The sequence below is a fragment of the Leopardus geoffroyi genome, chromosome C3, assembly GCF_018350155.1.
Source record: "Leopardus geoffroyi isolate Oge1 chromosome C3, O.geoffroyi_Oge1_pat1.0, whole genome shotgun sequence".
In the NCBI taxonomy this organism is placed as follows: domain Eukaryota; kingdom Metazoa; phylum Chordata; class Mammalia; order Carnivora; family Felidae; genus Leopardus; species Leopardus geoffroyi.
This window is the reverse complement of record NC_059338.1, coordinates 79,528,655-79,553,915: the sequence shown is the minus strand read 5'-3', so window position 1 is coordinate 79,553,915 and position 25,261 is coordinate 79,528,655. Positions and strand designations below refer to the sequence as shown.

The following is a 25,261-nucleotide window of genomic DNA, read 5'->3' as shown; positions in this document are numbered from 1 at the left end:
GGTAGTGCAGTTGCTGGGTGGGTCGGGTAGTTCTATTTTTAATTTTTGGGGGAACCTCCATACTCTTCTCCAGAGCGGCTGCACCAGTTTGCATTCCCACCACCAGTGCAAAAGAGATCCCCTTTCTCCGCATCCTCGCCAACATCTGTTGTTTCCTGAGCTTCAACAAATATTTCTCGAGTGCTTTCTGTGAGGCAGACACAGCTCTGCACACAAAATGAGCACAAATCTTTGCACTAAAGGGCATAAGCGCTGGCATGGAGGGGACAAAGCAAACACATACAACGTCTAGTATGTCAGTAGTGGAGAGTGCGGTGAGGGACAGCCAGGCAGGGCAGGGGACGCCGAGCACGGAGGACGGGCACAGTCTGATGGCAGGGTGACCGTCGGCGAGTCATTTCGCCTGCCCCACCGAGCCCGTCCCGCACCCTGGGGTGACAGTGCAGACGACCTGGGCTGTTGTGAAGAGCGGACCCGATTTTGTGGGGAACAAAGCCTTCGAGGGGCCGGAGCACTAAATTGTGAGAGCATGGTGGGTGTCACCCCCTGACCTCTCGTGTTCAGAGCCACTCCGTCCACTTCCCGGCCGTGGGGCTGGGTTAGGCTACGTCATCCACCTGTTCTGTCCCCATCAGATTGGGTGATGTGACCTCTCGTAGAGGGTTGCCATGAGGATTCATCAGCTAAAACCTATATATTCGGATCGTGCCTGCTGTCGTAGGACATGTTGAATAAGTACTGTCTACGGGTCTCCCCTTCCATGGGCCAGAGGACATCTCACCGACCTAAACGACCTCATATGAAAGTGATTTGAAAGAGGCCAGCAGTGATTCCTTCCGACTGCAGCCTACATCTATCTATCTTTCTTTCTATCTATCTTATCTTTCTATGTATCTATGTATCTATGTATCTATCTATCTATTTATCTATCTTATCTATCTATCTATCTATCTATCTATCTATCTATCTATCTTATCTTTCTATCTTTCTATGTATCTATCTATCTATCTGAGAGAGAGAGAGAGGGAGAACACATGCTCTTAAGTAAGCTCCTCCCCCAGCATGTGGAGCCCACCTCAGGGCTCGATCTCACGAACGCTGAGATCATGACCCGAGCCGAAATGAAGAGTCAGATGCTTAACCAACTGGGCCACCCCAGGCACCCCTACAATTTTAATTTTGAAGGGCAGCCTGATGAGTGCCTCTCCACTGTTTAAGGAGCCTCTGTCCTATTTTGGGAGGCACTGTTTGTCACATCAGTAAGAAGGCCTCCTCACGTTGGAGCAAGAATGTGCGTGGGGCTTGTCAGCGGCTAAGCCCACACTGCTGAGGCTTTTCCAGCCTGCCGGCTCACGTTTCTGCTCCCCTCTCTCCTGACTCCAGCCCTTGACTTCTATCAAAGACGCGCCTTTCTCCGGGGAGATGATTCCACGCGAGCATCCGCCCTTCTGCGGCCCGGCCCTTACGTGCCCCAGTGCGACGCGTGGGGACGTTGGGAGCCTGTGCAATGCCACGCCAGGACTGGTGAGCGGGATGGACACCATGAGGGGTGGAGTGACACCCTCCTTTTCATTTAGAGGAAAGGGCTTTGCACTGGGGCCAGTGAGCTGGACTCTGGGCCCCTCTGGCAGCTGGTGACAAATCCCTTAGTTTCTCTGGACTTTGGTTTGTGCCATTTGTACGATGGAAGTTGTGACCTGCCAGCCTGAAGGTCAAGTGCGTGGTTGCTGGGGGGATTGGGGTGTGTGATTGTGCACATGGTGGGCAGGGGGGACAGATGGGAACCTGCTGGCCCTGCTGTGGGTGCACAGAAGGAGAGTTTTGCGCGAGACCCCTGGGGCGAGTCCCCCAGCGCACTTCCTGAACCTCTGACCTGCGGCTCTTTCCCAGGGTACTGCTGGTGTGTGGACAGGAGGGGAGAGTACGTCCCTGCCTCGCTGACTGCCCGCTCCTCCCAGATCCCCCAGTGTAAGTGAAGCCCGAGGAACTGTCCCGCCTGACCCTGTGTATAGTCGCTGTCATGTTTGTTCTAGGCTGGTCCAGCCCGTTGTTGTCACCCCACCTTGGGGATGCTCGTGGGTCAGCCCCCAAGCGCCCACAGACCAGCCCCCGAAGGCAGCCAGGCCATGCTTTCCCGCATTCCCAAGCCTGGACGACTCTTATGATCTTGGTCCTTCGTGTTCTGTGCACCTAGCTTCCTAGGTGCAGAGAGTCCCCAGTGACAGTGAAAGAGCCCGGGGTCCCCTTCCTCCCACCTGCTCCCGGGCATTTTCATTCACTTGCAGTTTTGACAACTGTCTCACACTTGCCCTACGGACCAGCCGCTCCGCATGTGGTTCTCCGTCCCTGAACCGTGGCCTGATCCTCCTCTGAGGTTCCCTCTGTCTGTGCAGGACACCTCCTTCTACCCTGACTCAAGCCTCTGACCCCCACCCCCCAGGCGCATCTAGGCTCCCTGCTCTCCCACGGCCAGTCTGTTAAGAACTCCCCTCCTCTTCCTCAGGCCCCACCGCCTGTGAGGCATCTCGAACCAGTGGGCTGCTTTCCAGTTGGAAACAGGCTGGGTCTCAGGGAAACCCATCTCCAAAAGACCTGTTCATCCCAACCTGCCTAGAGGTAAGGCTCTGAGAGCGCAGTGATGGTTTGAGGAGGGCAGCCAGAACTTTCTCATGTACACTGGGGATGATTTTCTAGTTCTCAGTATACTTGTTTTCCTTAAAAACTCCTAGGTCGTTGTTTACCCTGACAGACCCTGGCTGTGTGACCTTGGGCAATTTGCTTACCTTCTGTGTGCCTCAGTTTGCTTTATTTTATCCTAAGATTGGGCCACACTTTTATCCTGCCTAGTGGTAGGATTGTTCGGAGGCCCCAAGGAAATATTTCCATTTCTTTGCAGAATAAATCTGCATGTCTATAGTTGGTGACATACTTACCCTAAAGTCATCTTGGCCACATTGTATGGCCAGTATATCTGTTTCTTCATATAAATGGGAGGCATTAGAATGTTACCTGCTTTACATTGCTGGATGGCTGCAGAACTGATGTAAAAAGCCCCCAAAAGAAGGATTCTTGCTGGAGTCTTAACCACTTACATGCTGAGTGATGGCAATCTCTGCTCGGCCCCTAGAAGTTTCTGAAAGCGAGATGACTACAAATCACTGAGCAAAAGTTTCCTTATTATTATTCTTTATTATTGTTGCTGTTTGGAACTGTGACTGTGGACCCCAGTTATTACTGATTTTTGTAGAGAAATTGGCCTCTTTAGCCTTTTATCTTGGCTAACAACCCCCGATGGCTGGAATAGAAGTCTGTTGCATTGTCCTGGGTGCCGGCCTCTGTTGGCACAGAGGGTGAGGTGGAGACCACAGTTTCTGACAGAGGGAAAAGTGATTCTGAGCAGGCTGTGATCAGGTGGTCTCCCGGCCTGCCTCCTGTGGAGGCCCTAGGTGCTAGGGAACAGGACCCAAGCCTTCCACAGCCCAAACTGGGTAGCTGTGCCTTTGACCCAAGTCCCTAGGAAAGGTTAAGTTAACGACTAGAATGTTCTCGATTTTTTTATTAATGCCACGCATTTTATTTATTTAATTTAATTAATTAGTTAATTAATTTCATATGAAATTTATTGTCAAATTGGTTTCCGTACAACACCCAGGGCTCATCCCAACAGGTGCCCTCCTCAGTATCCATCACCCACCTTCCCCTCCCTCCCACTCCCATCAACCATCAGTTTATTCTCAGTTTTTAAGAGTCTCTATGTTTTGGCTCCCTCCCTCTCTTTTTTTTCCCTTCCCCTCCCCCATGGTCTTCTGTTAAGTTTCTCAGGATCCACATAAGAGTGAAAACATATGTATGACTTATTTCACTTTCTCTGTAAGATTTATTTCACTTAGCATCACACTCTCCAGTTCCATCCACGTTGCTACAAAAGGCCAGATTTCATTCTTTCTCATTGCCACGTGGTATTCCATTGTGTATATAAACCACAATTTCTTTATCCATTCGTCAGTTGATGGACATTTAGGCTCTTTCCACAATTTGGCTGCTGTTGAAAGTGCTGCTATAAACATTGGGGTACAAGTGCCCCTATGCTTCAGCACTTTTCTATCCCTTGGGTAAATTCCTAGCGGTGCTATTGCTGGGTCATAGGGTAGATCTAGTTTTAATTTTTTGAGGAACCTCCACACTGTTTTCCAGAGCAGCTGCACCAGGTTGCATTCCCACCAACAGTGCAAGAGGGTTCCCGTTTCTCCACACCCTCTCCAGCATCTATAGTCTCCTGATTTGTTCATTTTGGCCACTCTGACTGGCGTGAGGTGATATCTGAGTGTGGTTTTGATTTGTATTTCCCTGATAAGGAGCGACGTTGAGCATCTTTTCATGTGTCTGTTGGCCATCCGGATGTCTTCTTTAGAGAAGTGTCTATTCATGTTTTCTGCCCATTTCTTCACAGGGTTATTTGTTTTTCGGGTGTGGAGGTTGGTGAGTTCTTTACAGATTTTGGATACTAGCCCTTTGTCTGATATGTCATTTGCAAATATCTTTTCCCATTCCGTCAGTTGCCTTTTAGTTTTGTTGATTGTTTCCTTTGCAGTGCAGAAGCTTTTTATCTTTATGAGGTCCCAATAGTTCATTTTTGCTTTTAATTCCTTTGCCTTTGGAGATATGTCAAGTAAGAAATTTCTGTGGCTGAGGTCAGAGAGGTTTTTTCCTGCTTTCTTCTCTAGGGTTTTGATGGTTTCCTGTCTCGCTAGAAAGTTCTCAATTTGAAGCCTTTGTCCCATAACATTTTCTCAAACCTTTCACTTGGCTTTGAATCTTACCTGTTTGGATTACAAGCCATGTAACCAGGGGCGTATCATCTGATTTCTCTGGGCCTCTCTGGGTAGAATGGGGACAGCAGGGTCCCTGCCTCCTAGGGACGCAGTGACACCCTGGGAGTGGGGGTGATTCACACAGAGTGGCCCTTGTGGTCATGTTCCCTGTGAATGTCGAGTGTTATTACTGTCATTTCTTGCCTGTGAACAAGGCACAGCAGAGTATGATGTGAAAAGTAGCCAACAGAAGCTCAGGGAAACAGTGACAGGTAGCTTGGGGGCCGCTGGTTTTCTTCAGCACCCTGCTTCCTCTTAGGGTTTTCCGTTACAGATGCAGGAGATGTAACACTTTCTACCACCAAGAGTTCCTAGAAGGAGTGTGTGCAAATATAAATCTAGTCCTGCCTCTTTTATTTTAGCGGGGAAACTGAGGCCCCACTGGCCTTGCTCTGTGTTCCCCAGGTGGTCCCAGGATAGTCTGGGAGAGATGGGCCTGGCCAGATAAGGTGTGGGTAGCTGTCTTCTACTGATCCCCTCATTGTCTGTTATAGGTAACAAAGGTTCCCTTCCTTCTAGGGATGCGTGCTGAAAATCATTTCTGTAACTGGGGGGAGCTTGGTTCAGGACAGTGGCTGGGCTTTGGGGCCGGATGGGTTTAGACCCAGCCCGGCCCCACCATTCTCTCCCTATGGGACGTTGCTCTGTCTCCTCCCCTCTCTGAGCCTCAGTTTCCCCCACCCGAAAATGAGAATGCTGTGGGCCTGGCCTCATGGGGTTGTGGTAACCATCAATTAAGGAGCGGATGTAAAGGGTCTGGACCAGGATAGCGTCTTCTCCGCCTCGCCTCTCTCTGTTTGGCGAAACCGTCCCCGGTGGTTTCGGCAAGGGACATTCTGGACATCTGCCCACTGACCTGTGGGCTGCAAAAGCGTCTTCCCTGGGGTGAAGACATGAGCTCGGCTTTGTCTCAGACAGGAGAGTTTGCCAGGCTGCAGGAGTCGGAGGCCGGCGCCTGGTGTGTGGACCCAGCCTCAGGAGTGGGCCTGCCTCTGGCCACCAACAGCAGCGCCCCGTGTGAGTAGCTGCCCCTCCCCCTGCCCCAACCCCGCCATGAGCGCTGGCTCCAGCTCCCCGCTCTGCTGCTTCCAGAGCTGTGGGAGCCTCTGGCCTCCCTGGGCCTCAGTTTTCTCATCTGTAAAATAGGGGCAGTAGGTCCTCACCTCCGTGGGTTCTTGAGAAAGGCACGCATGGCAGGGAGTGGGCTGTGGTTTGTAACCAAGACGTGCAAACCGGCTCTGGTCCCCATTAAAGTGACGCTGAGGCCACAACCAGCCCCTGCCTCGCCCCTTGCCACCCCCCACCCCGCCTCAGCCCCGCAGCCTGGGTTCCACGCCGAAGTCACCAGGGTGTCCCCCAAGTGCCAACGTGCTCTGCCTCCTCCAGGGTCCTCGGGGCCCAGGCTCCTCCCCGTGGCCCATCGGCCCCTGCGTGTCGGGCTCCCGCTCCTCTCTTTGCTTTTCTTGTCTCATCATCTCTCGCTCTCAGGACCCGGGTGTTGTAAACTACAGCCAGACTTTTCAAGAAGGGGGACGCTGGCTTCCCTCTGGGCCTTCGCGTGCGTTCTGCTTCAGTCCCCTCCCCACCCCCGCTTCCTACATGGATCACGTGTCAGTCCCTCCAGGACACCTTCGTGGCCTCCCTTCCAGAGCTGAGCACCGTGCCTTTCTGCGGGTTCCCAAACTGCCCTGTGCATGGCCTGTGGTCCCCCCATCACTCTCAGCCACAATCCCTTCCTCCCTCCCTAAATCTCCTTAAAGACACGAAGTTCCTGGAGGGCAGAGAGAGAGAGAGTGTGTGTGTGTATGTGTGTACGCGCGCTTGTAGGGGAGTCTGGATTTGGGCGGGGTGCCGTCTTTGGCCTGTCCTAGTCCAGCACCCCAGACCCTGGAGGGCCCTGAAGGTGGGTGTGACAGGTGGCGGTGGGTGGAGGCACCTCTGTGGGCCACGGGCCCATTTGGCTTGTCTTTGTGTCCAGGCCCGAGCCTCTGTGACGTGCTCCCGAGTGGAGTCCTCCCCAGGAGAGCCAGCTCGGGCTCTACCCCAGCCTGCAGCGCAGAGGACAGGCGATCTTCCCCCGTGCGCTGCGACCCGGCCCAGGGCAGCTGCTGGTGTGTCCTCGCCACCGGAGAGGAGGTGCCTGGGACCCGCGAGGCCGGGGGCCAGCCAGCCTGCGAAAGTAAGCTGTGACCCCCGAGGGGCTCCCCTGGGCTGCTGGGTGGGTGTGCCACTCATCTCTTCCCTTACCCAGGCTGGGGAGGACTCAAGAGGCACTGGGACAGGGGAGGTGGGGGGGGGGGGAGATGGGGAAGGGCTGGAGGGATGTGGTTTCAGCTGATTCCCATGACGCCAACACTCGTGTCTACAACTGGATGGGTGTATCCCCCTCTCTAAACAGCACCAGGCTGGGGCGCCGGGGTGGCTCCGTCGGTCAAGCGTCCGTCTTGGGCTCAGGTCGTGATCTCACAGTCCGTGGGTTCGAGCCCCACGTCGGGCTCTGTGCTGGCAGCTCAGAGCCTGGAGCCTGCTTTGGATTCTGTGTCTCCCTCTCTCTCTCTGCCCCTCCCTTGCTCACGCTCTCTCTCTCTCAAAAATAAATAAACATTACAAAAAAACCCGGGGCGCCTGGGTGGCTCAGTTGGTTAAGCATCCTCCTTCGGCTCAGGTCATGATCTCATGGTCCATGAGTTCGAGCCCCACGTTGGGCTCTGTGCTGACAGCTCAGAGCCTGCAGCCTGCTTCAGCTTCTGCGTCTCCCTCTCTCTCTGCCCCTCCCCTGGTCTTGTGCTCTGTCTGTCTCTCTCTCTCAAAATAAATAAACATTAAAAAAATATTTGAAAAAATAAACAGCACCAGGCTAAGGGGAAGTGTGGCCCTTGCCTGCTAGGGTAGTGGTTAGTTTCAAAGGACCTGTGCCCAAGTCCCGGCCCTGTGTCTCTAACTCCTGAGATTCCATTTCTTTATCTATAAAAGGAGGATGAAAATGCCATGGCTGCCAACTTCATAGGCTTGTTTTGAGGAAGGTAAATTAAGTGCCAATCAGGACAGAGTTTCACAAGCTCTACAATTCATGGTAGATATCAGACATCATGGGTGTAGGAAGCTTACCCTTGTAATACACCAAGAGCTGTTTCCTTGCTCTGAAAGGGTTAATTCACATCCTGAAATTCCCAGTGCAGGCGATGATGTGTTCTTGTTGTTAACAATCATCGTCATCATCATCATCAGGACTCACATTAATGACTATTTGTCTGTCATGCGCCAGTAACTCCTCTAAGCTCTTTATGTCCCTTAACGCATCTTGATTCACGCCATCCTTAGGAGGTAGGCAATATCGCTGTCCTCACCATTTTATGGGTGAGAAAACTGAGTCACAGAGAAGTTAATTAACTCGCTATAGGGCGCTCAATGATCCCACTGAGTGTGTCTGTTCTTTCGTTTACTTGTTCAGCCACTTATTTAACGTACATTCCTGGAGCTTGTGTTCTGGGTGAACAGGGAGGGGCGCCCTCTTTCCTCCCTGGCTCCGTGCAGTGGGGAGACCAGCGTGCACATGATTAGTCTTGAATGACTGACAGCATGGAGGTCCACAGCAGGAGGCCTGAGAGCTCGCTAAGTTCGCCCTGGGGAACCGCAGAAGGTGTAGAAGGCAGGAGATGTTGAGTTGATGATGGAGGCTTGAAAAAAAGGAATATTCTAGGCAGCTGGGCAGGCAGAGGGAAGGGCATGGGACGTTCAGGGAAGGGGAGACCCACGAAGGTAGAGCGGCAGGAGGAGAAGAGACGAGAGGAGGGGGACAGGGGAGGAGAGGAGAGGAGAGGGAATGGTGGGTCAGTGGCCCTCAGGGCAGTTGAGAGCCCTGTCCAGCTTCGCTGCAGCTTCTGTGCTGACAGCAGGGACTGGATGGGTTGTTTGATCCCGGAGGCAGGGAGCCTGGTGCAAAAGCTTCCGTAGGTAGCAGTTTGGGAACCGGTGGCTGACCCTAAAGGAAGGAAGTGCATGGAGATGAAAAGTCGGGACAGGTGATCTGCAGCCCTTGCTGGTCTGCGGCAGAGGGGATGGGACCATTTAAGGTGCTGACCCATGTGTGCCTTGGGACAACTGGGGTTTGTCATGGGTGGAGCTCGGGACACCGAAGCTGGGGGAGACGCGGCCGCAGGCGAGGAGGTTGGGTGTGCTGGCTCTGGGGTGGAGAGGCCCGCTGGCAACTGGATGTCCAGATGGGAAGGAGCTGCGGGGACCCAAGCTGGACACGAAGATGTGGGAGAGGGTGCGCTCAGGAGTCTGTTAAAGCAGGAGGTTGGGCTCACCCGAGAGGAGGGCAGGGAGGGAGGGGGCCCAGGGAGGTCAAGGCTGGGAAAGGGCGAAAGGGGAGACATCGGGCCCCCCTTGTGCGAGTGGCACCCACAGCGGCCCTCTTTGCTTCTAGGCCCCCAGTGCCCACTACCGTTCAACACGTCGGATGTGGCTGGTGGAGCGATCCTGTGTGAGCGAGCCGCGGGCCCCGGGGGATCCGCCATCCAGCGGTGCCAGCTGCGGTGCCTCCGGGGCTACTGGAGTGCGTTCCCGCCAGGGCCGCTGCTATGTGGCCTCGAGGAGGGACGCTGGGTGTCACAGCCGCCCCAGCCCCACGCCTGCCAGCGTGAGTGTCTGCCCCGCACCCTGCTTTCTCCCTTGGGGCTCAGGGCTGAGCACCTGCATTCTCCCCGCCCGAGGGTAGCATTTCCACGGTGAGCCAGGTGGCATCAGGAACAGGAGAGGGGGCCCAATAAAGTGTTTTCTTTCTTTCTTCTTTTTTTAATTAAAAAACACTCATTTATTTTTGGGAGGACGCAAGTGGGAGAGGGGCAGAAACAGGGACAGAGGATCTGTGCTGACAGGCTGACAGCGGAGGGCCGATGTGGGGCTCAAACTCAGAAACTGCGAGATCACGGAAGTCGGACGTTCAACCGACTGAGCCAGTCAGGTGCCCCAGCATTTTCTTTTAGAAGGAGCAGATGTGTTTCACAGACTCCTAGGGTTACGCTTTCTTTTGGGACAATCTGCTCCTTGGGAGAACTGCCATCATTTCAGGCTTTCCTGGGATGCCTTGGATACAGAAGTGTATTCGGGAGGTAGGTGTTCCAATGGCCTTATTTGCTACTATGGTGTTGACAAGCTCAGAGCTGTTTGTCTGGACTCTGACTCACTGGCCTCACTCCCGGGTCCATCTGGGGCTCCACACCTAATGTCTGGCAGATCTGGGGCTGGACCGTGCTCTGGGGCGGGGGGACACCAGTTCTGGTCACTGCGTGCCTGGGCCCTGTTTGAAGATGGGCAGAGCCCCTTTTCCCTGCTCTCCCACGGAACCTGTTCTTACACCCCCACAGCTGTGAGGCAGCATTGAGCTCTGACTGCCTCTGCCTTGGCTAAGGCTGGCCACAGTAACTCACAGCCCGGCAGAGCAGGGGCGGATGCCGGGACCGGGCACTGAGTCCGCCCAGGGCAATGGGGTGGTGTCTGAGAGAGAGGGAGACCCAGATCCTGGGACGGCCACAAGGTTCCGGGGGGTTCGCAGAGTGTCAAAAGGCAGTATTTCCGGCAAATTTCTGGGATAGAAAATGTTATCCATAAAAAGGTCAGTATGATTTGGACAAATAAGTGGTCTGTCCCCCTGGCTGTGACAAAGTGGCCTAAACCGAAATTAAGACCAGGCTTGTCAAGACTGGCTCTAGAGCCAGGCACTTGGGAGAAGAGGGCACGAGCCTCGAGCTCTTACAGTTAAGTGCAGGGCCACCGTGTACGACTGTGCAGGTTGTGCACTGAGCAACCTTAGAGTGCGTCTCTCATACAGTCTGTGGGGTGTCCTCTTAATTGGCAACATCGTATGCGGTGGCCCTGTTGGAATGCAAGGTAATGTGGCAGACTTCCCAAGAAGAATGTCCAGGCCCCCCCCCCCCCCCCCAAGAATGTTAAGCAGCCTGGTTTAGAGGCCGAGGCCGGACTGAGCTCGCTGGGAGGGTGCGTGCTCAGTAATTTCAGAGAGAAACCACCGTGCCGGGAAGGGGGCCGTGCAAGCTGGGAGTGCTTGTGCGTTCTGAGCTAAACGAAGAAGGGCTCCTTTTGCAGAGGCAAAACCAAAGAGGAGAGTCTCACGGGTCTGCTGTCCGCGTCTGCTGACCTCTGGCGCTTGCCTGCAGGGCCCCAGCTGTGGCAGACCGTCCAGACCCGAGCGCGGGTCCTGCTCCGGCTCCCACCAGGCAAGATGTGCAGCGCCGACTACGCAGGCTTGCTGCCGGCTTTCCGGGTCTTCATATCAGACGAGCTCGTGGCCCGGGGCTTCTGCCAGATCCAGGTGTGCGCCTGGCCTCCCGCGCGGGCGGGGGCTCGGACTCGGCTCGGGTCACCGTGTCCGGGGGCTTCGGGGCTCAAGGGAACCTAGGGTCCCGCTCCCACTCATTCTACCGATAGGCAAACCGAGGTTCACCCTGAGAGAGTCCTTTGGCCAAGGCTAATTACGTAGCGGCAGGGATGGAATCCGCACTCCTTACCGGCGCTCCTTTCTGCATAAAGGTGACAAACCAAACGTGTGCCGAGCACTTATCGTGTGGCGAGCCCCGTGCGCTGTTGGCACGGACTAGCAGTGCTCGCGGGGATCCTATTACTGTTCCCGTTTTGTGGATGAGGGGGCTGAAGCCTGGAGGGTTAACGTAATTGTCCAGAGTGACACAGCTGGGAATGGTGGAGCCGGGCAGATGACCTGGGGACAGAGCTGTGAACGCCGGTGCCGTCCTACCAGCACCTGCGGAGGAAGAGTCCGGGAACGGGGTGCAGGAAGACTGAAATGCCAGGATGCGCACCCTGAACCACTGTGCCGGACGTGTCTTGACCAAACCTGCCGGAAGGCATTATGGATTCCCCCTGGAAGGAAGATGCTGCCTACCAGAGTCTTTAGCTGTGTAATAGGCAAAGGCTTCTGTGATTTGAAGTCACAAGTATTCACAGAGGGAGTCTTTAAAAGTCACTCAATTAGGGGCTCCTGGGTGGCTGAGTCGGTTGAGCGACCGACTTTGGCTCAGGTCACGATCTCACGGTCCGTGAGTTCGAGCCCTGCGTCGGGCTCTGTGCTGACAGCTCGGAGCCTGGAGCCTGCTTCGGATTCTGTGTCTCCCTCTCTCTCTGCTCCTCCCCTACTCATGCTCTGTCTCTCTCTGTCTCAGAAGTAAATAAACATTAAAAAATAAATAAAAGTCACTCAATTAAATAAGTGACTCGTTCTGCTCCAAGCTTGTTAACTCAGAGAGCAACGCAGTTTTAACACCTCATGCTAAGAATTTTGGAACGTACATTTTCACGAAAACAGATACAGACAGTCGTGATTCTAAAACAAACAGAAACATACTTTGCCACCTTTTATTCAAAGAAATGTACTTGGCAACAATGCCAGTGGTAGCTATTCATTGTTGAGCCCTGACTGTGTCCCTGGAACCATTCTAGAAATTGTGCATTTCTTGTTTCTAATTATGTCAGCACCCTGCTCAGTGGGCCTTAGTGGCCCTTGATTTCTAAGTGTATTAACTAAAGCCCACTGAGGGTACGTGAGTTGCCCAAGTTGGATAGCTAATCCAGGTCTGTTTAGACTCTTTCGTTGCACCAAGTTCTTTCTTTCCTTCTTTCCTCCTTCCATGTAACAAATGTTTGAGTGCCTATTACAGGCTGGGCATGATTGTGGCCCTGAGGGTTGTCAAAGACGAACAAAGCCAAATGCTAGTTAAAGTGGTCGGGACGGATTTTAATCAGTAATATACTAATGCAACAGGGAAAAAAGAATCCGGCATGAACCGGGATGAACTTTGACTTGTGCGGAGGTGACTGGACCCTCATGGTTCTCAGAGGGAAAGGGGGTTGATAGTGCCTTTTGCCCCCTCGGGTGGGTTGAAGGGAGGTTGGAAGGAAGTAGCATCCGCCACGTTCTGGCGCCTGGTGTGGGCTCAGCGAAGCTGCCTCCCGACTCCACATTCTAGAACTAAAGGTATCTGTCTCCATGCAGGCAAAGACTTTTGGGAGCCCCGTTTCCATTCCCGTCTGCGATGGTTCCACGGTGCAGGTGGAATGTGTGAGTGGCGAGCGTTTAGGAGTGAATGTCACGTGGAAATTGCGGCTCCAGGACGTTCCCCCAGCCTCTCTTCCTGATGTGCGTGACATCGGTATGTTTTCCTGTGCTTCTGCCTTGATGGCATGCAGCCTCTCTGAGACTCAGTTTCTCCATCTGTCACGTGCCAGTGGAGCCTGTAATGCCTTCCTACTAGGATCTAGTGAGAGAATGATGTACTTGGCCCTTGGAGGCGCCAGTGATTAAAAAGTACATAAGGGGCACCTGGGTGGCTCAGTCGGTGAAGCGTCCGACTTTGGCTCAGGTCATGATCTCGCGGTCCGTGAGTTCGAGCCCCGCGTCGGGCTCTGTGCTGACAGCTCAGAGCCTGGAGCCTGTTTCAGATTCTGTGTCTCCCTCTTTCTCTGACCCTCCCCTGTTCATGCTCTCTCTCTCTGTCTCAAAAATAAATAAACGTTAAAAAAAAAACTTAAAAAAAGTACATAAAAGTGAACGATGTTCTGTTAGTGGCTTACTACAGTTAAATAATATCACCTGAGTATACTTACGTGGACACTTTTAAATTCTTCTCTTGATTTTCTGGGCACCGACGGGGAGACAGGGGTGAAGCAGGGAAGAGGAGGAGGGTGACAGTCTGTATTGGTTTATAATCTATGTTCTGCACAGTTGTAATTCTAAAACATCTCAGACCAGTGACACTATTTAAACCCATTATTATACTGTGTAAAGTGGGGCAGGTGTGTGGATGGATTGAGAGAGCAAAAGGATCCAAGGAGTGGACTTTGTGATGGTGCCGGGAGCCAGTGTAGACAGAATCCATATCGCCGACCGGAGAGTGGGGAGCCCCCACCCCTGCTCTCCTACCATCCGGTCCAGTGGCCAAACGCCCAAGGTCAGGACTGGCTGCAGCCTGACCTCTGTGCTACCGGGGGGGCTGGGGGGTCCCTTTTCATCTTCTTCTGGAAAGACCCAGGGCGATTCAGGTACGTTTGAAGCTGCCAAGAGAGGAGATGCTTATTCCTGGTGTCGATGCTGATGCCTGTGGTTTCGGGCCCTGGGTGGGCTTTACAGGAGCCTGCCGGAGCATGGATGTTCATGGCGTGCAGGGATCCGTCCCAGCTCCAGATGTCATGCTCATCTGGTTTCTTCCTAGGAAATACTTAGGGGTCAACAGCGGGAGGCCGCTTCGGCATTTAACTAACCACTGCCTCCTGGAGGCTCTGGCTTCTCTTTGAGTGGCCCCATCATACACATCCTCCCTCATAATCGTCACCAACTGCAAGAGAAGCATTGCCAGCCCCATTTTGCAGATGGGGAGACCGAGGCTCAGAGACGGTGGCTTGCCACAGGTTAAGACGGCCGTGTATCTACGTGGTGTGCCTGAAATTCGTGACTGAAGACACGATAGCTCGTACCAGTGGGGATCATACTGATGCCACAGAAATGGCAGGATCCAGAGACCTGGGTTAAAGTCTCAGTAGTGCTTCTGACTGAATTTGGGCCCGTCCGTCCCCTTCTGTGGGCCTCAGTGTCTCCCCCTGTAAAATGAGAAACCCGGCAATGCTTACATCCCCTTTCCCTGTGGACATTCTGGGTGGCTCTGCCCCTTGACCCCCCCACCCCCGGGCCTTGCAGAGAACAATGTGACATTCCTGCCTCATCGTGTGTCTTACAGAGGAGGCCTTAGTCGGCAAGGATCTCATCGGACGCTTCGCGGATCTGATCCAAAGTGGAGAGTTCCAGCTTTATCTGGATTCCAAGACATTCCCAGCAGACCCCTCCATCTACTTCCTCCAGGGAGACAGCTTCGGCACCTCTCCCAGGACATGGTTTGGGTGCCTGGAAGGATTCCACCAAGTCTTGGCCACCGGCAGTGCCCCTTGGGACCCACCGGGGTGTGGTAGGTCCTTGCCCAGCCCTGGGACTGCTGTTTTCGGACATGCGAGGCTATGAAAAGGGCCACCAGGGCACTGGAGGCGGTCCCTCCGCACCTAGAGAGTGGAGAATCATCCGTTTAGCTGCTCGGCAGATCTCCCGGTAACCCACCGTGCGTGGGCACAGAGTCATTACCATTAGGTGGTAGCTGAAACCAGAGGCGTGGGTGGCATGGCAGAAGGAACCCCTGATGTTGAGGTGACCCTTCTTCTTTGTTCTTGAGCCGCTTGGACTTTGGGGTGCGGGCCCCACTGTCTTTGTGGAGAAGGTTGACGTCCGCCCCGTGCACTCCCCAACATCTCTTAGTCTGGTTATGGCACCGCGTCACTCACCACCGGGTCCGAGTGGCCACTGATCAGCCCAGGGCTTTACCACCCAGGGGCGGTGGTTTCTGACAGAGGTTTACTGGGGTTGACGTTCTGGCCTTTACCCCAAGTAGCTTTGGAAGTGGTTTTTTTTCGAGAACGCGGCTGCACATTCCTTGAACGGGAGGTGCACAGGTTTCCTGTCGCTACCGCGACAAATCGTCGCAAACTCCATGCCTTGAAACGGCGCACATTTATTACCATACGGTTCCGCAGGTTTGAATTCCTCTTCGGGTCTCCCTGGGCTAAAACCAAGAAGTCAGCAAGGCCTGCCTTCCCACTGGAGGGAAGCTGTTACCTTGACTTTTCCAGCTTCTAGACGTGACGTTGCCCACATTTCTTCCTTCATCCCCAAAGCGACAGTACCATAGTAGCTCTCTGGACACGCTTCAAATCGCACCTCCTTGGACTCCCATCTGTCCCTTCTGGGGACCCAGGGGTCACACACAACTGGGCAATCCAGGGCACCCTCCCTATATTAGGGTCAGCCAGTTAGCAACCTTGATTCCATCTGTGGCCTCAGTTTCCCTCTGCCGTGTAGCCTAACGTGTTTGCGGCGCCCACGGATCAGGATGTGGCTGTCTTTTCGGCCTCCTACTTCCAAGGGCTCGCAACGAGAAGTCTTCCTCCCACGTGGCATGAGACAGAGAGGCATTGTTGTGGAGCTGAAGCAAGGGGAGATGTTTCTCGGTTATTTATTTTTCCGTTATTTACATTGGTTCCAACACAAGAACTACGTGACCTTTCCTTTTGTGAAGCCCATGCCAAGCTCTAAAGTCCACGTTGGATTTACGTTGCAGCTAATTCTTTTTTTTTTTTTAATTTACTTATTTATTTTGAGAGGGGGGCGGGGAAGGAGAGAATGAGTAGGGAAGGGGCAGAGAGAGAGCGTGAGAGAGAGAATCCCAAGCAGTGACAGTGCAGGCTTGATCTCACAAACCATGAGATCATGATCTGAGCCGAAATCAAGGGTCAGACGCTCAACCGACTGAGCCGCCCAGATGCCCCGAGATGCGGCTAAATCTTAACACAGAAGCCAGAAACGCACCCGGCTCACTCACTGCTGATATTTACAGAGGGTTTTGTAGTTTACGAGGCACTTTCACAGCTATTTACTGCTCACAGTGGCCCCCAGTGACCGGCCATTCCGCCATTTGACAGATGAAGGGGTTGAGGCTCAGATGAAAGGAGATACAGCATCTCTAGGGTCCAGGGCAGGGCCGACTCAAAGGAGGGACTCAGGTTCGTGGAACCAGTTGGCTGTGCCTGAGTAACCCAAGGTCCTCTGGGGCCAGAACCCCCGCTCTTCCTACCTCACAGAGCTGCCCAAACAGAAAGGATGAGAAGTAGGAGCAGGGGTGGAAGGTGCCCCCTGCCAGGGTGGGTGAAGCAGGGTCATAGTGACTGAGGCATTCAGAACACCCACCACTGTGTTCTTGGACTGACCGTGAAGAACCCGGCATCTACTGCCAAGGGCATGCGTGTGTGGGGGGGCTGTGTATGGAGGAGCAGGGGCAGGAGTCTGATTTTATGGTCACCCAGGTAGTGCTGGGAAGGGGGTCTGGGAACCCCATCTGGGTGCACATCCTGGAGCGTGGAGCCCAGGGGTGGAGGGACAGGACGTGGGACAGGTGCTGGTCAGGGGCCAGGTCACAGGGCTGTACTGAGTGGCTCTGCCTTTACATTCCCTCCCAGGGCCCATTCCCTGCATGTAACAGAAAGCGCTGGTCCAGAAATAGGATCCTAAGTTTCCTTCTAGGGAACTCTATTGATTATTAGATTATTACTTCCTGCCTGACAGGATGGGTAGCCCAGCTCCACTGGGAGGAAGGAGGGGAAGCTGAGTTCAGAGCTCAGCAGTCTTGTCTGAAGGATGTCAACCAGTGGGGGCCACAACTCCGGGTGGCTTCAGAGAGACTGGGAACCACAGGGTGGCCTGGAAATTCGACTGAATGACAGGTTCTCCTGGGCTACATTTGCTGCAAGACAGGAGTTGGCCAGTTTCTTCCATAAAGGGCCGGAATGCAAGTATTTTAGGCTTCGCAGACCCTATGGCTTTTGTCTCGATGACTTAACTCATCCATTGTAGGGAGAAAAGCATGGCTGTATTCCTTTTTTAATTATTTTTTATTAAAATTTTTTTAATGTTTTTATTTATTTTTGAGAGAGAGCAAGACAGAGGGCAAGCAAGGGAGGGACAGAGAGAGGGGGAGACCCAGAATCCGAAGCAGGCTCCGGGCTCTGAGCTGTCAGCACAGAGGCTGATAATGGGGCTAGAACTCACGAGCCACGAGATCATGACCTGAGCCGAAGCTGGACGCTCATCTGACTGAGTCACCCAGGCACCCCGCGTGGCTGTATTCTAATAAAACTTTATTTGCTAAGCAGAAAGGTGAGCTGAATTTGGCCCACGGGCTACAGGTTGCCAATCCTAACTTTAGATAAACCTACATTCTGTTTCTCAGCCGCTGTAGCTTTTCGTGACTCAGAAGAATTGTCGATCATGCCATGCAGCCCTACCTCCTTACTCCAAATAGTTAGAAAGGTCTGGAATGGAATTCACGAAAATCCAGCCCTGGGAGCCCTGGATTTTCTCCCGTACTGATGACAATATCTGTTTGTTATTGAACTTCTAATACGTGCTGGGGCCTCATTGGGTTTCTCCGGTCTAGAGGGCCAGGTATTATCAATCCCATTGTCTGGATGAGGCAGCCAGCCGCATAGAGTTAGGAGTATTGGGAGACTGCTCTTTGACGTCAGGTGGAGCTGGGTTCGAGTCCTTGCTCCGACACTTTCTCCGCGGGGGTTCTTGAGACATCACTTACCCTCACGAGGCATCCTCTGAAGAAGAGGGATGATAACACCTGTTTCCTGGGGGTTGTGGTTTGCCTGGCATGATGCAGTCCGTGCACCTCTTCCTACCCGGTGGCCTCTCAACGAACGACCACACTGGGATCTGAACCCAGCTCTCCTGATTCCCGATTCTTCGTTCCCTGCCCTACACGGCTGTCTTCTCAACAAGGGGGTTCTTTGTGAAATCATGCCCTTGGGTCCTTGCAGCTCCTCTAACTGGCCCTTTCTCCTTCTGAAGCACATCTGGGACACAGCTGTGGGGCTACAAGCAGAGCATTGTCCTGGGGAGACGAAGCAGGGTTTCTGTGTATTGTTTCGGGGGGCGGCTAATCTGCATGATCCCCTCGGAGGGCAGTGACTGGGGGCCGGTGGGGGGTGGGGTGGGGAACATCCACCTCCTGTGACTCACGCAGGCCTGGCAGCTCTTACCCCGGGAACAAATCCTGCAGAGGAGGCCCGGGCTCTGTTTGCAGCTTCGACGGGGTCAGTTATACCCTCTTGCCTCAAGGCCAACCACGTGGCTTCCCTTCGGAATTACCTGCTGGCAACTTCCATACCTGTTTGGTCCAGTAAGGAGAATCTCAGAGAAATTGTCCGGGTTTTCCGTTCTCCATTCTGGACCACATTAACTTTCATTCACTACAAGTTCTTCGAACAGAGCTCCTTCTCTATGGGTGTTTTTTTTCCCCCGAAGTAACATGTTACGTCTTGTTTCCTTCCTCTTCCCTTCTTCCCTCTTCCTGCCTTCTTCCCATCTATGGTATCCATCCATCGAAGCTTTCAAAGCATACCTAGGTGTTAAGCCCCAGGTTTCGTAGTCATGGAAGCAAAGGCCAGAACTCCACTCTCAAAGAACTGACAGTCTAGGTGGGGAGAGAGAAATGAAAAGCCAGCTAGGTGTCAGTGAGAAAGGCTTCTCCATCCCTGTCCAGGCGGGTCAGGGAAGGCTCGCTGGGATGGCAGGTGCGTCGGAATCGCTGCTCAGGGAAGAGCAGGCAAGGAGTGGGGTGTGCACGCGTCTGTGTGTGCGTGCGTGTGCGCGTGTGCGTGCGCGTGCGCGTGCCTGTGTGCTGAGGGTGCTACAGTGCGGAAGGGCATTCCGGAAGTGGAGATTAGCGCAAGGAGTCACGAAGCTGTGGCCGAATGATGACAGAGCCGGTGGTCTGTATGGCTGGAGAGTGGGGTGTGTGGGGATATGGCGGCTCTCAGAGAGATAGGCAGGAGCCAGGGAGGGAGAGGCCTGGGGCCGGCCAGGGGTGGCCTGCTCGGGGTGCCGGGGGAGAATTCCAGGCCGGAGACTGACAGGGCCAGGTGCGGGGTGGAGCGGAGCGGGCTGAGGGCGTGAAGGGCTGTTACACTGCCTCGCGGATACTTTTCGTCAGCAGAGGCATGGCTGTCATGGTTGGGGGCCCATGGGGATAGGGTGATTGGAGGGATGGCCTGACCTGGAAGCTTGGTGAAGCCCTCGAATTCCAATAGGCCAGACTGTCTCATCTTATGAAGGAGGGCACCGAGACCAAAGGAGTTTCTGAGGATTTCGTGGAGGGAGTTAATTGAAAGATGGGTGCCAACTTGTTGCTGTGGACGGAGGGGTCTTGGAGAGCCCACGCCTGCCGGGGGAGGGGGGAGGCTGTCGAGCCTCACTCTGACCTGAGCACGGCGTTCCCGTGGGTGGAAAGGCTTTGACAGCACAGGCAGAGAGAAGCAGGACGCGGGTTCCTCGAGCATCGTCATGAGGCCTGCAAGTGGCTGAGCTTACAATGAAAGTGAGTCCCCGCTCTCTCCTTCTGCCCCCCACCCACTCCTCGGGTTGGGAGGCCCGGCAGCTGGAACCGGTGGAAGAGGCTTTGTTTTCCCTTAGCGATGAATTCGGAGACCACTTGAAAAAATAGTCTGCGTCCTCGGCTTAAAATACTCGAGACGATCAGGGACCTGACTCATAGGAGTAATGAAACCCCACTGTTTGGGGGAGGGGGTTAATTGCTCAGGGGCAGACCGGAAAACACATCGTTCGGTTTCCAAGATGTGCCCTGAGTTTCTGATTTAGTCAGACGTGCCGGGCGTGTGTGCGTGAGAGAGAGATGGCAGTTGAGTCAACGTTGGCTCCAAGTCCCACACGTTCGCGCTCACTTTTTTTGTCGAGGGAAGGTACTCGAACTGGCGGATGAGAGAAGGCTTTGGTTTTTAGGGAAGGGGGCTCAAGTGCCACCTCTTTCACCTTATCGCCCGGCCCGCCTTGACCTTGAGCTTCAGTTTTTTCCAGTCTAGAAAGAGGATGGTACCTTTCTTAGAGGATCGTGGCACCATGCTTGGTGTGACCTGTAATTTTACTTCCCCACAGCCCTTTGCGTGAAGCATGCCGGGGAGTCATGCATGAATGTCCCGAGGCTCAGCTTCCTCATCTGCGACATGAGGGTAAAACACCGACTCACGGGTGTGCTGTGGTAATGCCCATGAAGCCCACAGCAGAGTGCGGGGCCCAGAGAAGGGGTCCCAAGAGCAGACAGGCTTCCGGCTCTCGCCTTCACTGGGTAACAGCTCGCTTCTTCTGGAAGTCATTTGGCAAACTCTTGGGAACACAGCCCAGAACCAAGAAAGAAAGCAACAAGAACCTCTTTTCTCCCCACCCCTTCTCTGAGCCATCAGTATCAGCGTGGCCAAATTTATGCATTTTCCTAAGCTAGAGCTCCCGGACCCTAACAACTCTTGGGAGATATGTGTCTCTTTAGTTGGGGTTTCTGGTTCCTCAGCCCAGATCGTAGTAGAGGAACAGATGAGAAAGGACTAGAAATGTGAGAATCAGAGGGGGCAGAAAGCACTGAGAATCTGCAGATTAACAGGGTAGCACAGGGAGGCCTCCAGGGGGCGTGATGTACGGAGGCCTCCCTCTCAGGGTCATACTTGGTATTTCTGAGTAAATCAGAAACCTCACAACCCAACAGCGAGGGCCTCCGTGAATCCTGTGCCCTGGGTGTCTCACCTCACCGTGGTCCCAGATCTGAGCAACGCCATCGGTGACCAACCGGCAGGGAGAGGCCGCATGAGTCTAATGAGAGGGTGCAGAATTGTTGAAATTGCCCTGTTTGGACAGCGTGGATATTGAGGCTGGCTGATGTCAAGGAAGGACTCCCTCAAGTATAAAAATAATGATGGGTGGGAGAGTGGGGGAGATTGTTGATGGGGATCAAGGAGTGCACATGCCATGATGAGCCCCAGGTGATGCAGGGACGTGCTGAATCACCAGATCGTACATCTGCAACTAATATAGCACTGTAGGTGAACTCACTGGAATTAAAAATGAAAAACAAAATAGCGACCATTTGTTGAGTGTATTTGAGTCTGGCATTATGATCATCATTACATTCCGACGGGATCGTATTATTAATACCTTTCACAGAGGAGAAAATGGAGCCTCCGGGAAGTCCATAGTCATTTAGGTATCGTGGGGAGAGGGACCTGAGCCAATCCTTCTAACCCCCAAGCTTGCACCCCAGGCTGCGCCCCACCATGCCCTCCAGTTAGGGCAGCGTTCCCATGGCAACTGAGCGATGGACCCTCATCTTTCAAGTTGTTCCCAAACCTCGTCTCATGCCGGTCTTCCCTTTGTCTGCTAAGCTCTAGCTTAGTAGCTGGCTTTGTCTGGCTTTTTTCGCTCTGTTCCTTGACTAATCCGAACTCACTCCTGCCTCAGGACTTTTGCACTTGCTGTCATCTCTGCTTTGAATACTCTTTGGCTCTTTGCCCAGGGTGCTCCCCATCATTTGGTGTCAAGCATCACCTCTCAGAGGGCCTTCCTCACTGATGTACACTCCTCTTCTGCCTCGCTTTACCCACATTTGAAGTTCTTGTCGGACAGCCTCTTATCCTACTAGCCCGTCAGCTCCTGAAGGGCCGGAGCCTCGTCTACCCTTCCCACAGCTTACCCTCGACTCTGAGAGTCTGACACATTGCAGATTCTCACTGGGCACTTTTTCAGTGAGTGAGCTTTTGTCCTGCTGCTGGGATTTCACATGGCCTGTGTGTTCCGAGGTGACACCTGTAAAGCCAGAATCTCTTCTTTGTTTCCTTAAAAAGTTTTTTTAACATTTTAATTTTATTTTTGAGAGACAGAGTGTGAGTGGGGGAGGGGCAGAGAGAGAGGGAGACAGACTCTGAAGCAGGATCCAAGCTCTGAGCTGTCGGCACAGAGCCCGACGCGGGGCTCAAACTTGTCAATTGCAAGATCATGACCTGAGCCAAAGTCAGACGCTCAACCGACTGAGCCACCCAGGCGCCCCAGAATCTTTTCTTTAACATCATTTCTCTGTTTCTCTTTTCCAGTCAAGTGTCCTGAGGGAAGTTATTTTCAAGAGGAGATCTGCATTCCCTGTCCCGTCGGATTCTACCAAGAACAGGCAGGGAGCGTGGCCTGTGTCCCATGTCCCAGGGGCAGGACGACCGTTTCTGCTGGAGCTTTCAGCCACACTCACTGTAAGTGTCGCCAGGTCCCCGCTTGAAAGAGAGTCCCTACCATGCAATGGGGACACAGCAGGGTGGTTCAACCTTGGCCCTGTTGAAATCTGGGGACAGAAAATTCATTCTGGGGACCGTGTTCTGTGTGGCAGGATGTTTATTTAGCAGCATCACCGACCCTTACTTGCTAGATGCCAGTAGCATATCCCCTCCCAGTTACGACAGCCAAACATGTCTCCAGATGTTGCCAAGTGTCTCTTGGAGGGGGACACAATTGCTGGCCGTGGAGACCCAGTGGGTGCAGAGCATAATGATCAAAGGGGCACCACCTCCGTATGCCTGTACCCTGCCAGGATCTAGGTCAGATGGTTTAAATCCTATCAAATCCCCTTCTGTGTAAATATTATTGGCCCAACTTTTACGTATAAGAACGCTAAGGCTCAGAGAGGTAATTTAGCCAGAGTCCCTCCACTAGTAAGTGGCATAACTGGCCTTTGATGTTGGCATTGTCTGCTTCTGAAACTTCTGATTTTTGTAAGCCAAGCTTATCAGATTGAGAAATGGAAGAAATTTTCCACCCACAGTCATTACCAGTCATTACAACTATGTGGCTCATATTCCCTTTCTGGCCCTATAAATTTGTCAGGACCGTCGGTACGTGTGGCTTTCCCATATGTCATGTGATTTCACTCGGCCTACGTGATAGTCACCTAGGTGTTGTTGGGTTTTTCCTGGCAAAAGGGTGCACAGCTCGCCTCGTTGTGCATCTGAAACTGTGTCAACGCAGAGCAAACCATTAATGTTTTAGATCTGAATAGATTTTAGAATTCTAAAATGATTAATTGAAAGAGACCGAGTCAATTTCCCTGGTAAGGGCAGTTTCTTTTCTTCTTTTTTTAAATTAAAAAAAAAAGTTTATTTTTGAGAGAGAGAGAGAGGCAGACTGCAAGCAGAGGGAGGGGCAGAGAGAAAGAGACACAGAATCCAAAGTGGGCTCCAGGCTCCGAGCTGTCAGCACAGAGCCTGATGCAGGGCTCAAACCCACGAGCCGTGAGATCGTGACCTGAGCCGAGGTCGGCCACTCAACTGACTGAGCCCCCCAGGCGCCCCCAGGGAAGTTTCTTTAGGAGAGAAGTGGTAATAGTGTGATAATTCTAAGACAACCAGAGGGATTTTATAGACTAGGAGTCCGACATTGCTCGTAGACATTAAACTCTTCACCAGGAAGGCAGAGTGTCCCTGACGTTTGGATATCACCCTCAGCTTGGACGCATTGATTCAGCCATGGATTTGAGATGAATTAAAGTGTTATCACAGTGCTGGAGGAAGGCTTTCTTATAAAGGGATCGATACGTTGTGTTGATCCTTGTTTGATCCTTGTTTATGGGAGCGGGGGGCACTACAGAAATGACAGGGAGCAGAGGAGAAGCCTGAAGTTTGACACCAGCCAGACCCAGGTTGGTTCCCGCCCCTGCCCTGGAACTATGACCAAGGCCACGCCTCCTTGTTTCTCTGAATGTCAACTTCCTTATTAATTAGATGGGGCCGATGATACCCCACTCATAGGGTGCTTATAAACCATGTCTTAGTTCCAGTTGCTACATACAGATTACCATAGACGGGGTGGTGGCAGCAGCTAACGTTTATTTCTTATGGTTCTGGAGGCAGGAAGTCCAAGATCGAGGTACCAATATGGTCAGGTTCTTGGCGAGGGCCCTCTTCCTGGCTATGTCCTCACGTGGCCTTTCCTTGGTGCATACATACAGAGTGAGGGATCTCCTGTGTCTTCCTCTTTTTATAAGGGCCCTGATCCCATCGCAGGGACCCCACCCTATGACCTCATCTAAACCTAATCACCCAAAGTCCCACCTCCAAATACCACCGTGTTGACGGTTAACGCTTCCACACATGAATCTGGAGGGATACAAACCTTCAGTCCCCAACAAAGTGTAATCCATTAACTTGTTTAAGGTGAACCATAAGCATCACCCTCATCCTGCTTCGGGGATGAGCTTTCACTGCATCTCCATGCAGAAGTGGGGGGCTGTCGCATCATTCCCGCTCTCCCAGAGATCTTCCTAGAGGAACAGAACAGATTCCCGTGGCTGAGGCTCCAGAGTCAGGGGTAGAGTCTATGCCGTTGTGTATGTTTGTATCTAAGAATGCCTCCAAGACTGTCAGCGTCATCGTTCTGCTCGTTGTCTTACCTGGTCTGTGTTCTCAGATGGAATCATGGGAAAGAAGCACGAGGCAGGAGAGTCTGCCAAGCTTTAAGTGATGCCGAGTGATTACAGTATTTCCCCGGTTTCCTTTTGGTGTTAAGATAGCTGGTAGAATCTCAATTCCTCCGGGTGCCTGGGTGGCTCAGTCAGCTAAGCGTCCGACTTCGGCTCAGGTCATGATCTCGTAGTTCACGAGTTCGAGCCCCGCATCAGGCTCTCTGCTGACAGCTCAGAGCCTGGAGCCTGCTTCAGATTCCGTGTCTCCCTCCCTCTCCGCCCCTCCCCCACTCGTGCTCTGTGTCCCTCTGTCTCAAAAATAAATAAACATAAAAAAAGATTTTTAAAGTAGCCTTTGTAATCTCTCTACTAAGTGTTGTAATTAATCAATGGTTAGTCCTATAACTAATAGTCTTACTGTATAGAAAATTAGATGTTCTCAAGTCTCTGGGCTGCCATGAAAGAACATTTTTG

General features: G+C 53.0%; 1 protein-coding gene across 1 annotated transcript in view; it reads left to right on the top strand.

Annotated features, from left to right (window-relative positions):
* Positions 1 to 25,261, top strand: part of TG (thyroglobulin) — a 253,327-nt gene that overhangs the window by 28,333 nt on the left and 199,733 nt on the right. Inside the window, exons 12-21 of the mRNA XM_045453613.1 lie at positions 1,384 to 1,524; positions 1,891 to 1,968; positions 2,504 to 2,616; positions 5,786 to 5,888; positions 6,850 to 7,050; positions 9,301 to 9,513; positions 11,051 to 11,205; positions 12,901 to 13,057; positions 14,639 to 14,863; positions 22,437 to 22,586. Coding sequence (XP_045309569.1) covers positions 1,384 to 1,524; positions 1,891 to 1,968; positions 2,504 to 2,616; positions 5,786 to 5,888; positions 6,850 to 7,050; positions 9,301 to 9,513; positions 11,051 to 11,205; positions 12,901 to 13,057; positions 14,639 to 14,863; positions 22,437 to 22,586 — 1,536 coding nt within the window. The remainder of the gene's footprint in view (positions 1 to 1,383; positions 1,525 to 1,890; positions 1,969 to 2,503; positions 2,617 to 5,785; positions 5,889 to 6,849; positions 7,051 to 9,300; positions 9,514 to 11,050; positions 11,206 to 12,900; positions 13,058 to 14,638; positions 14,864 to 22,436; positions 22,587 to 25,261) is intronic.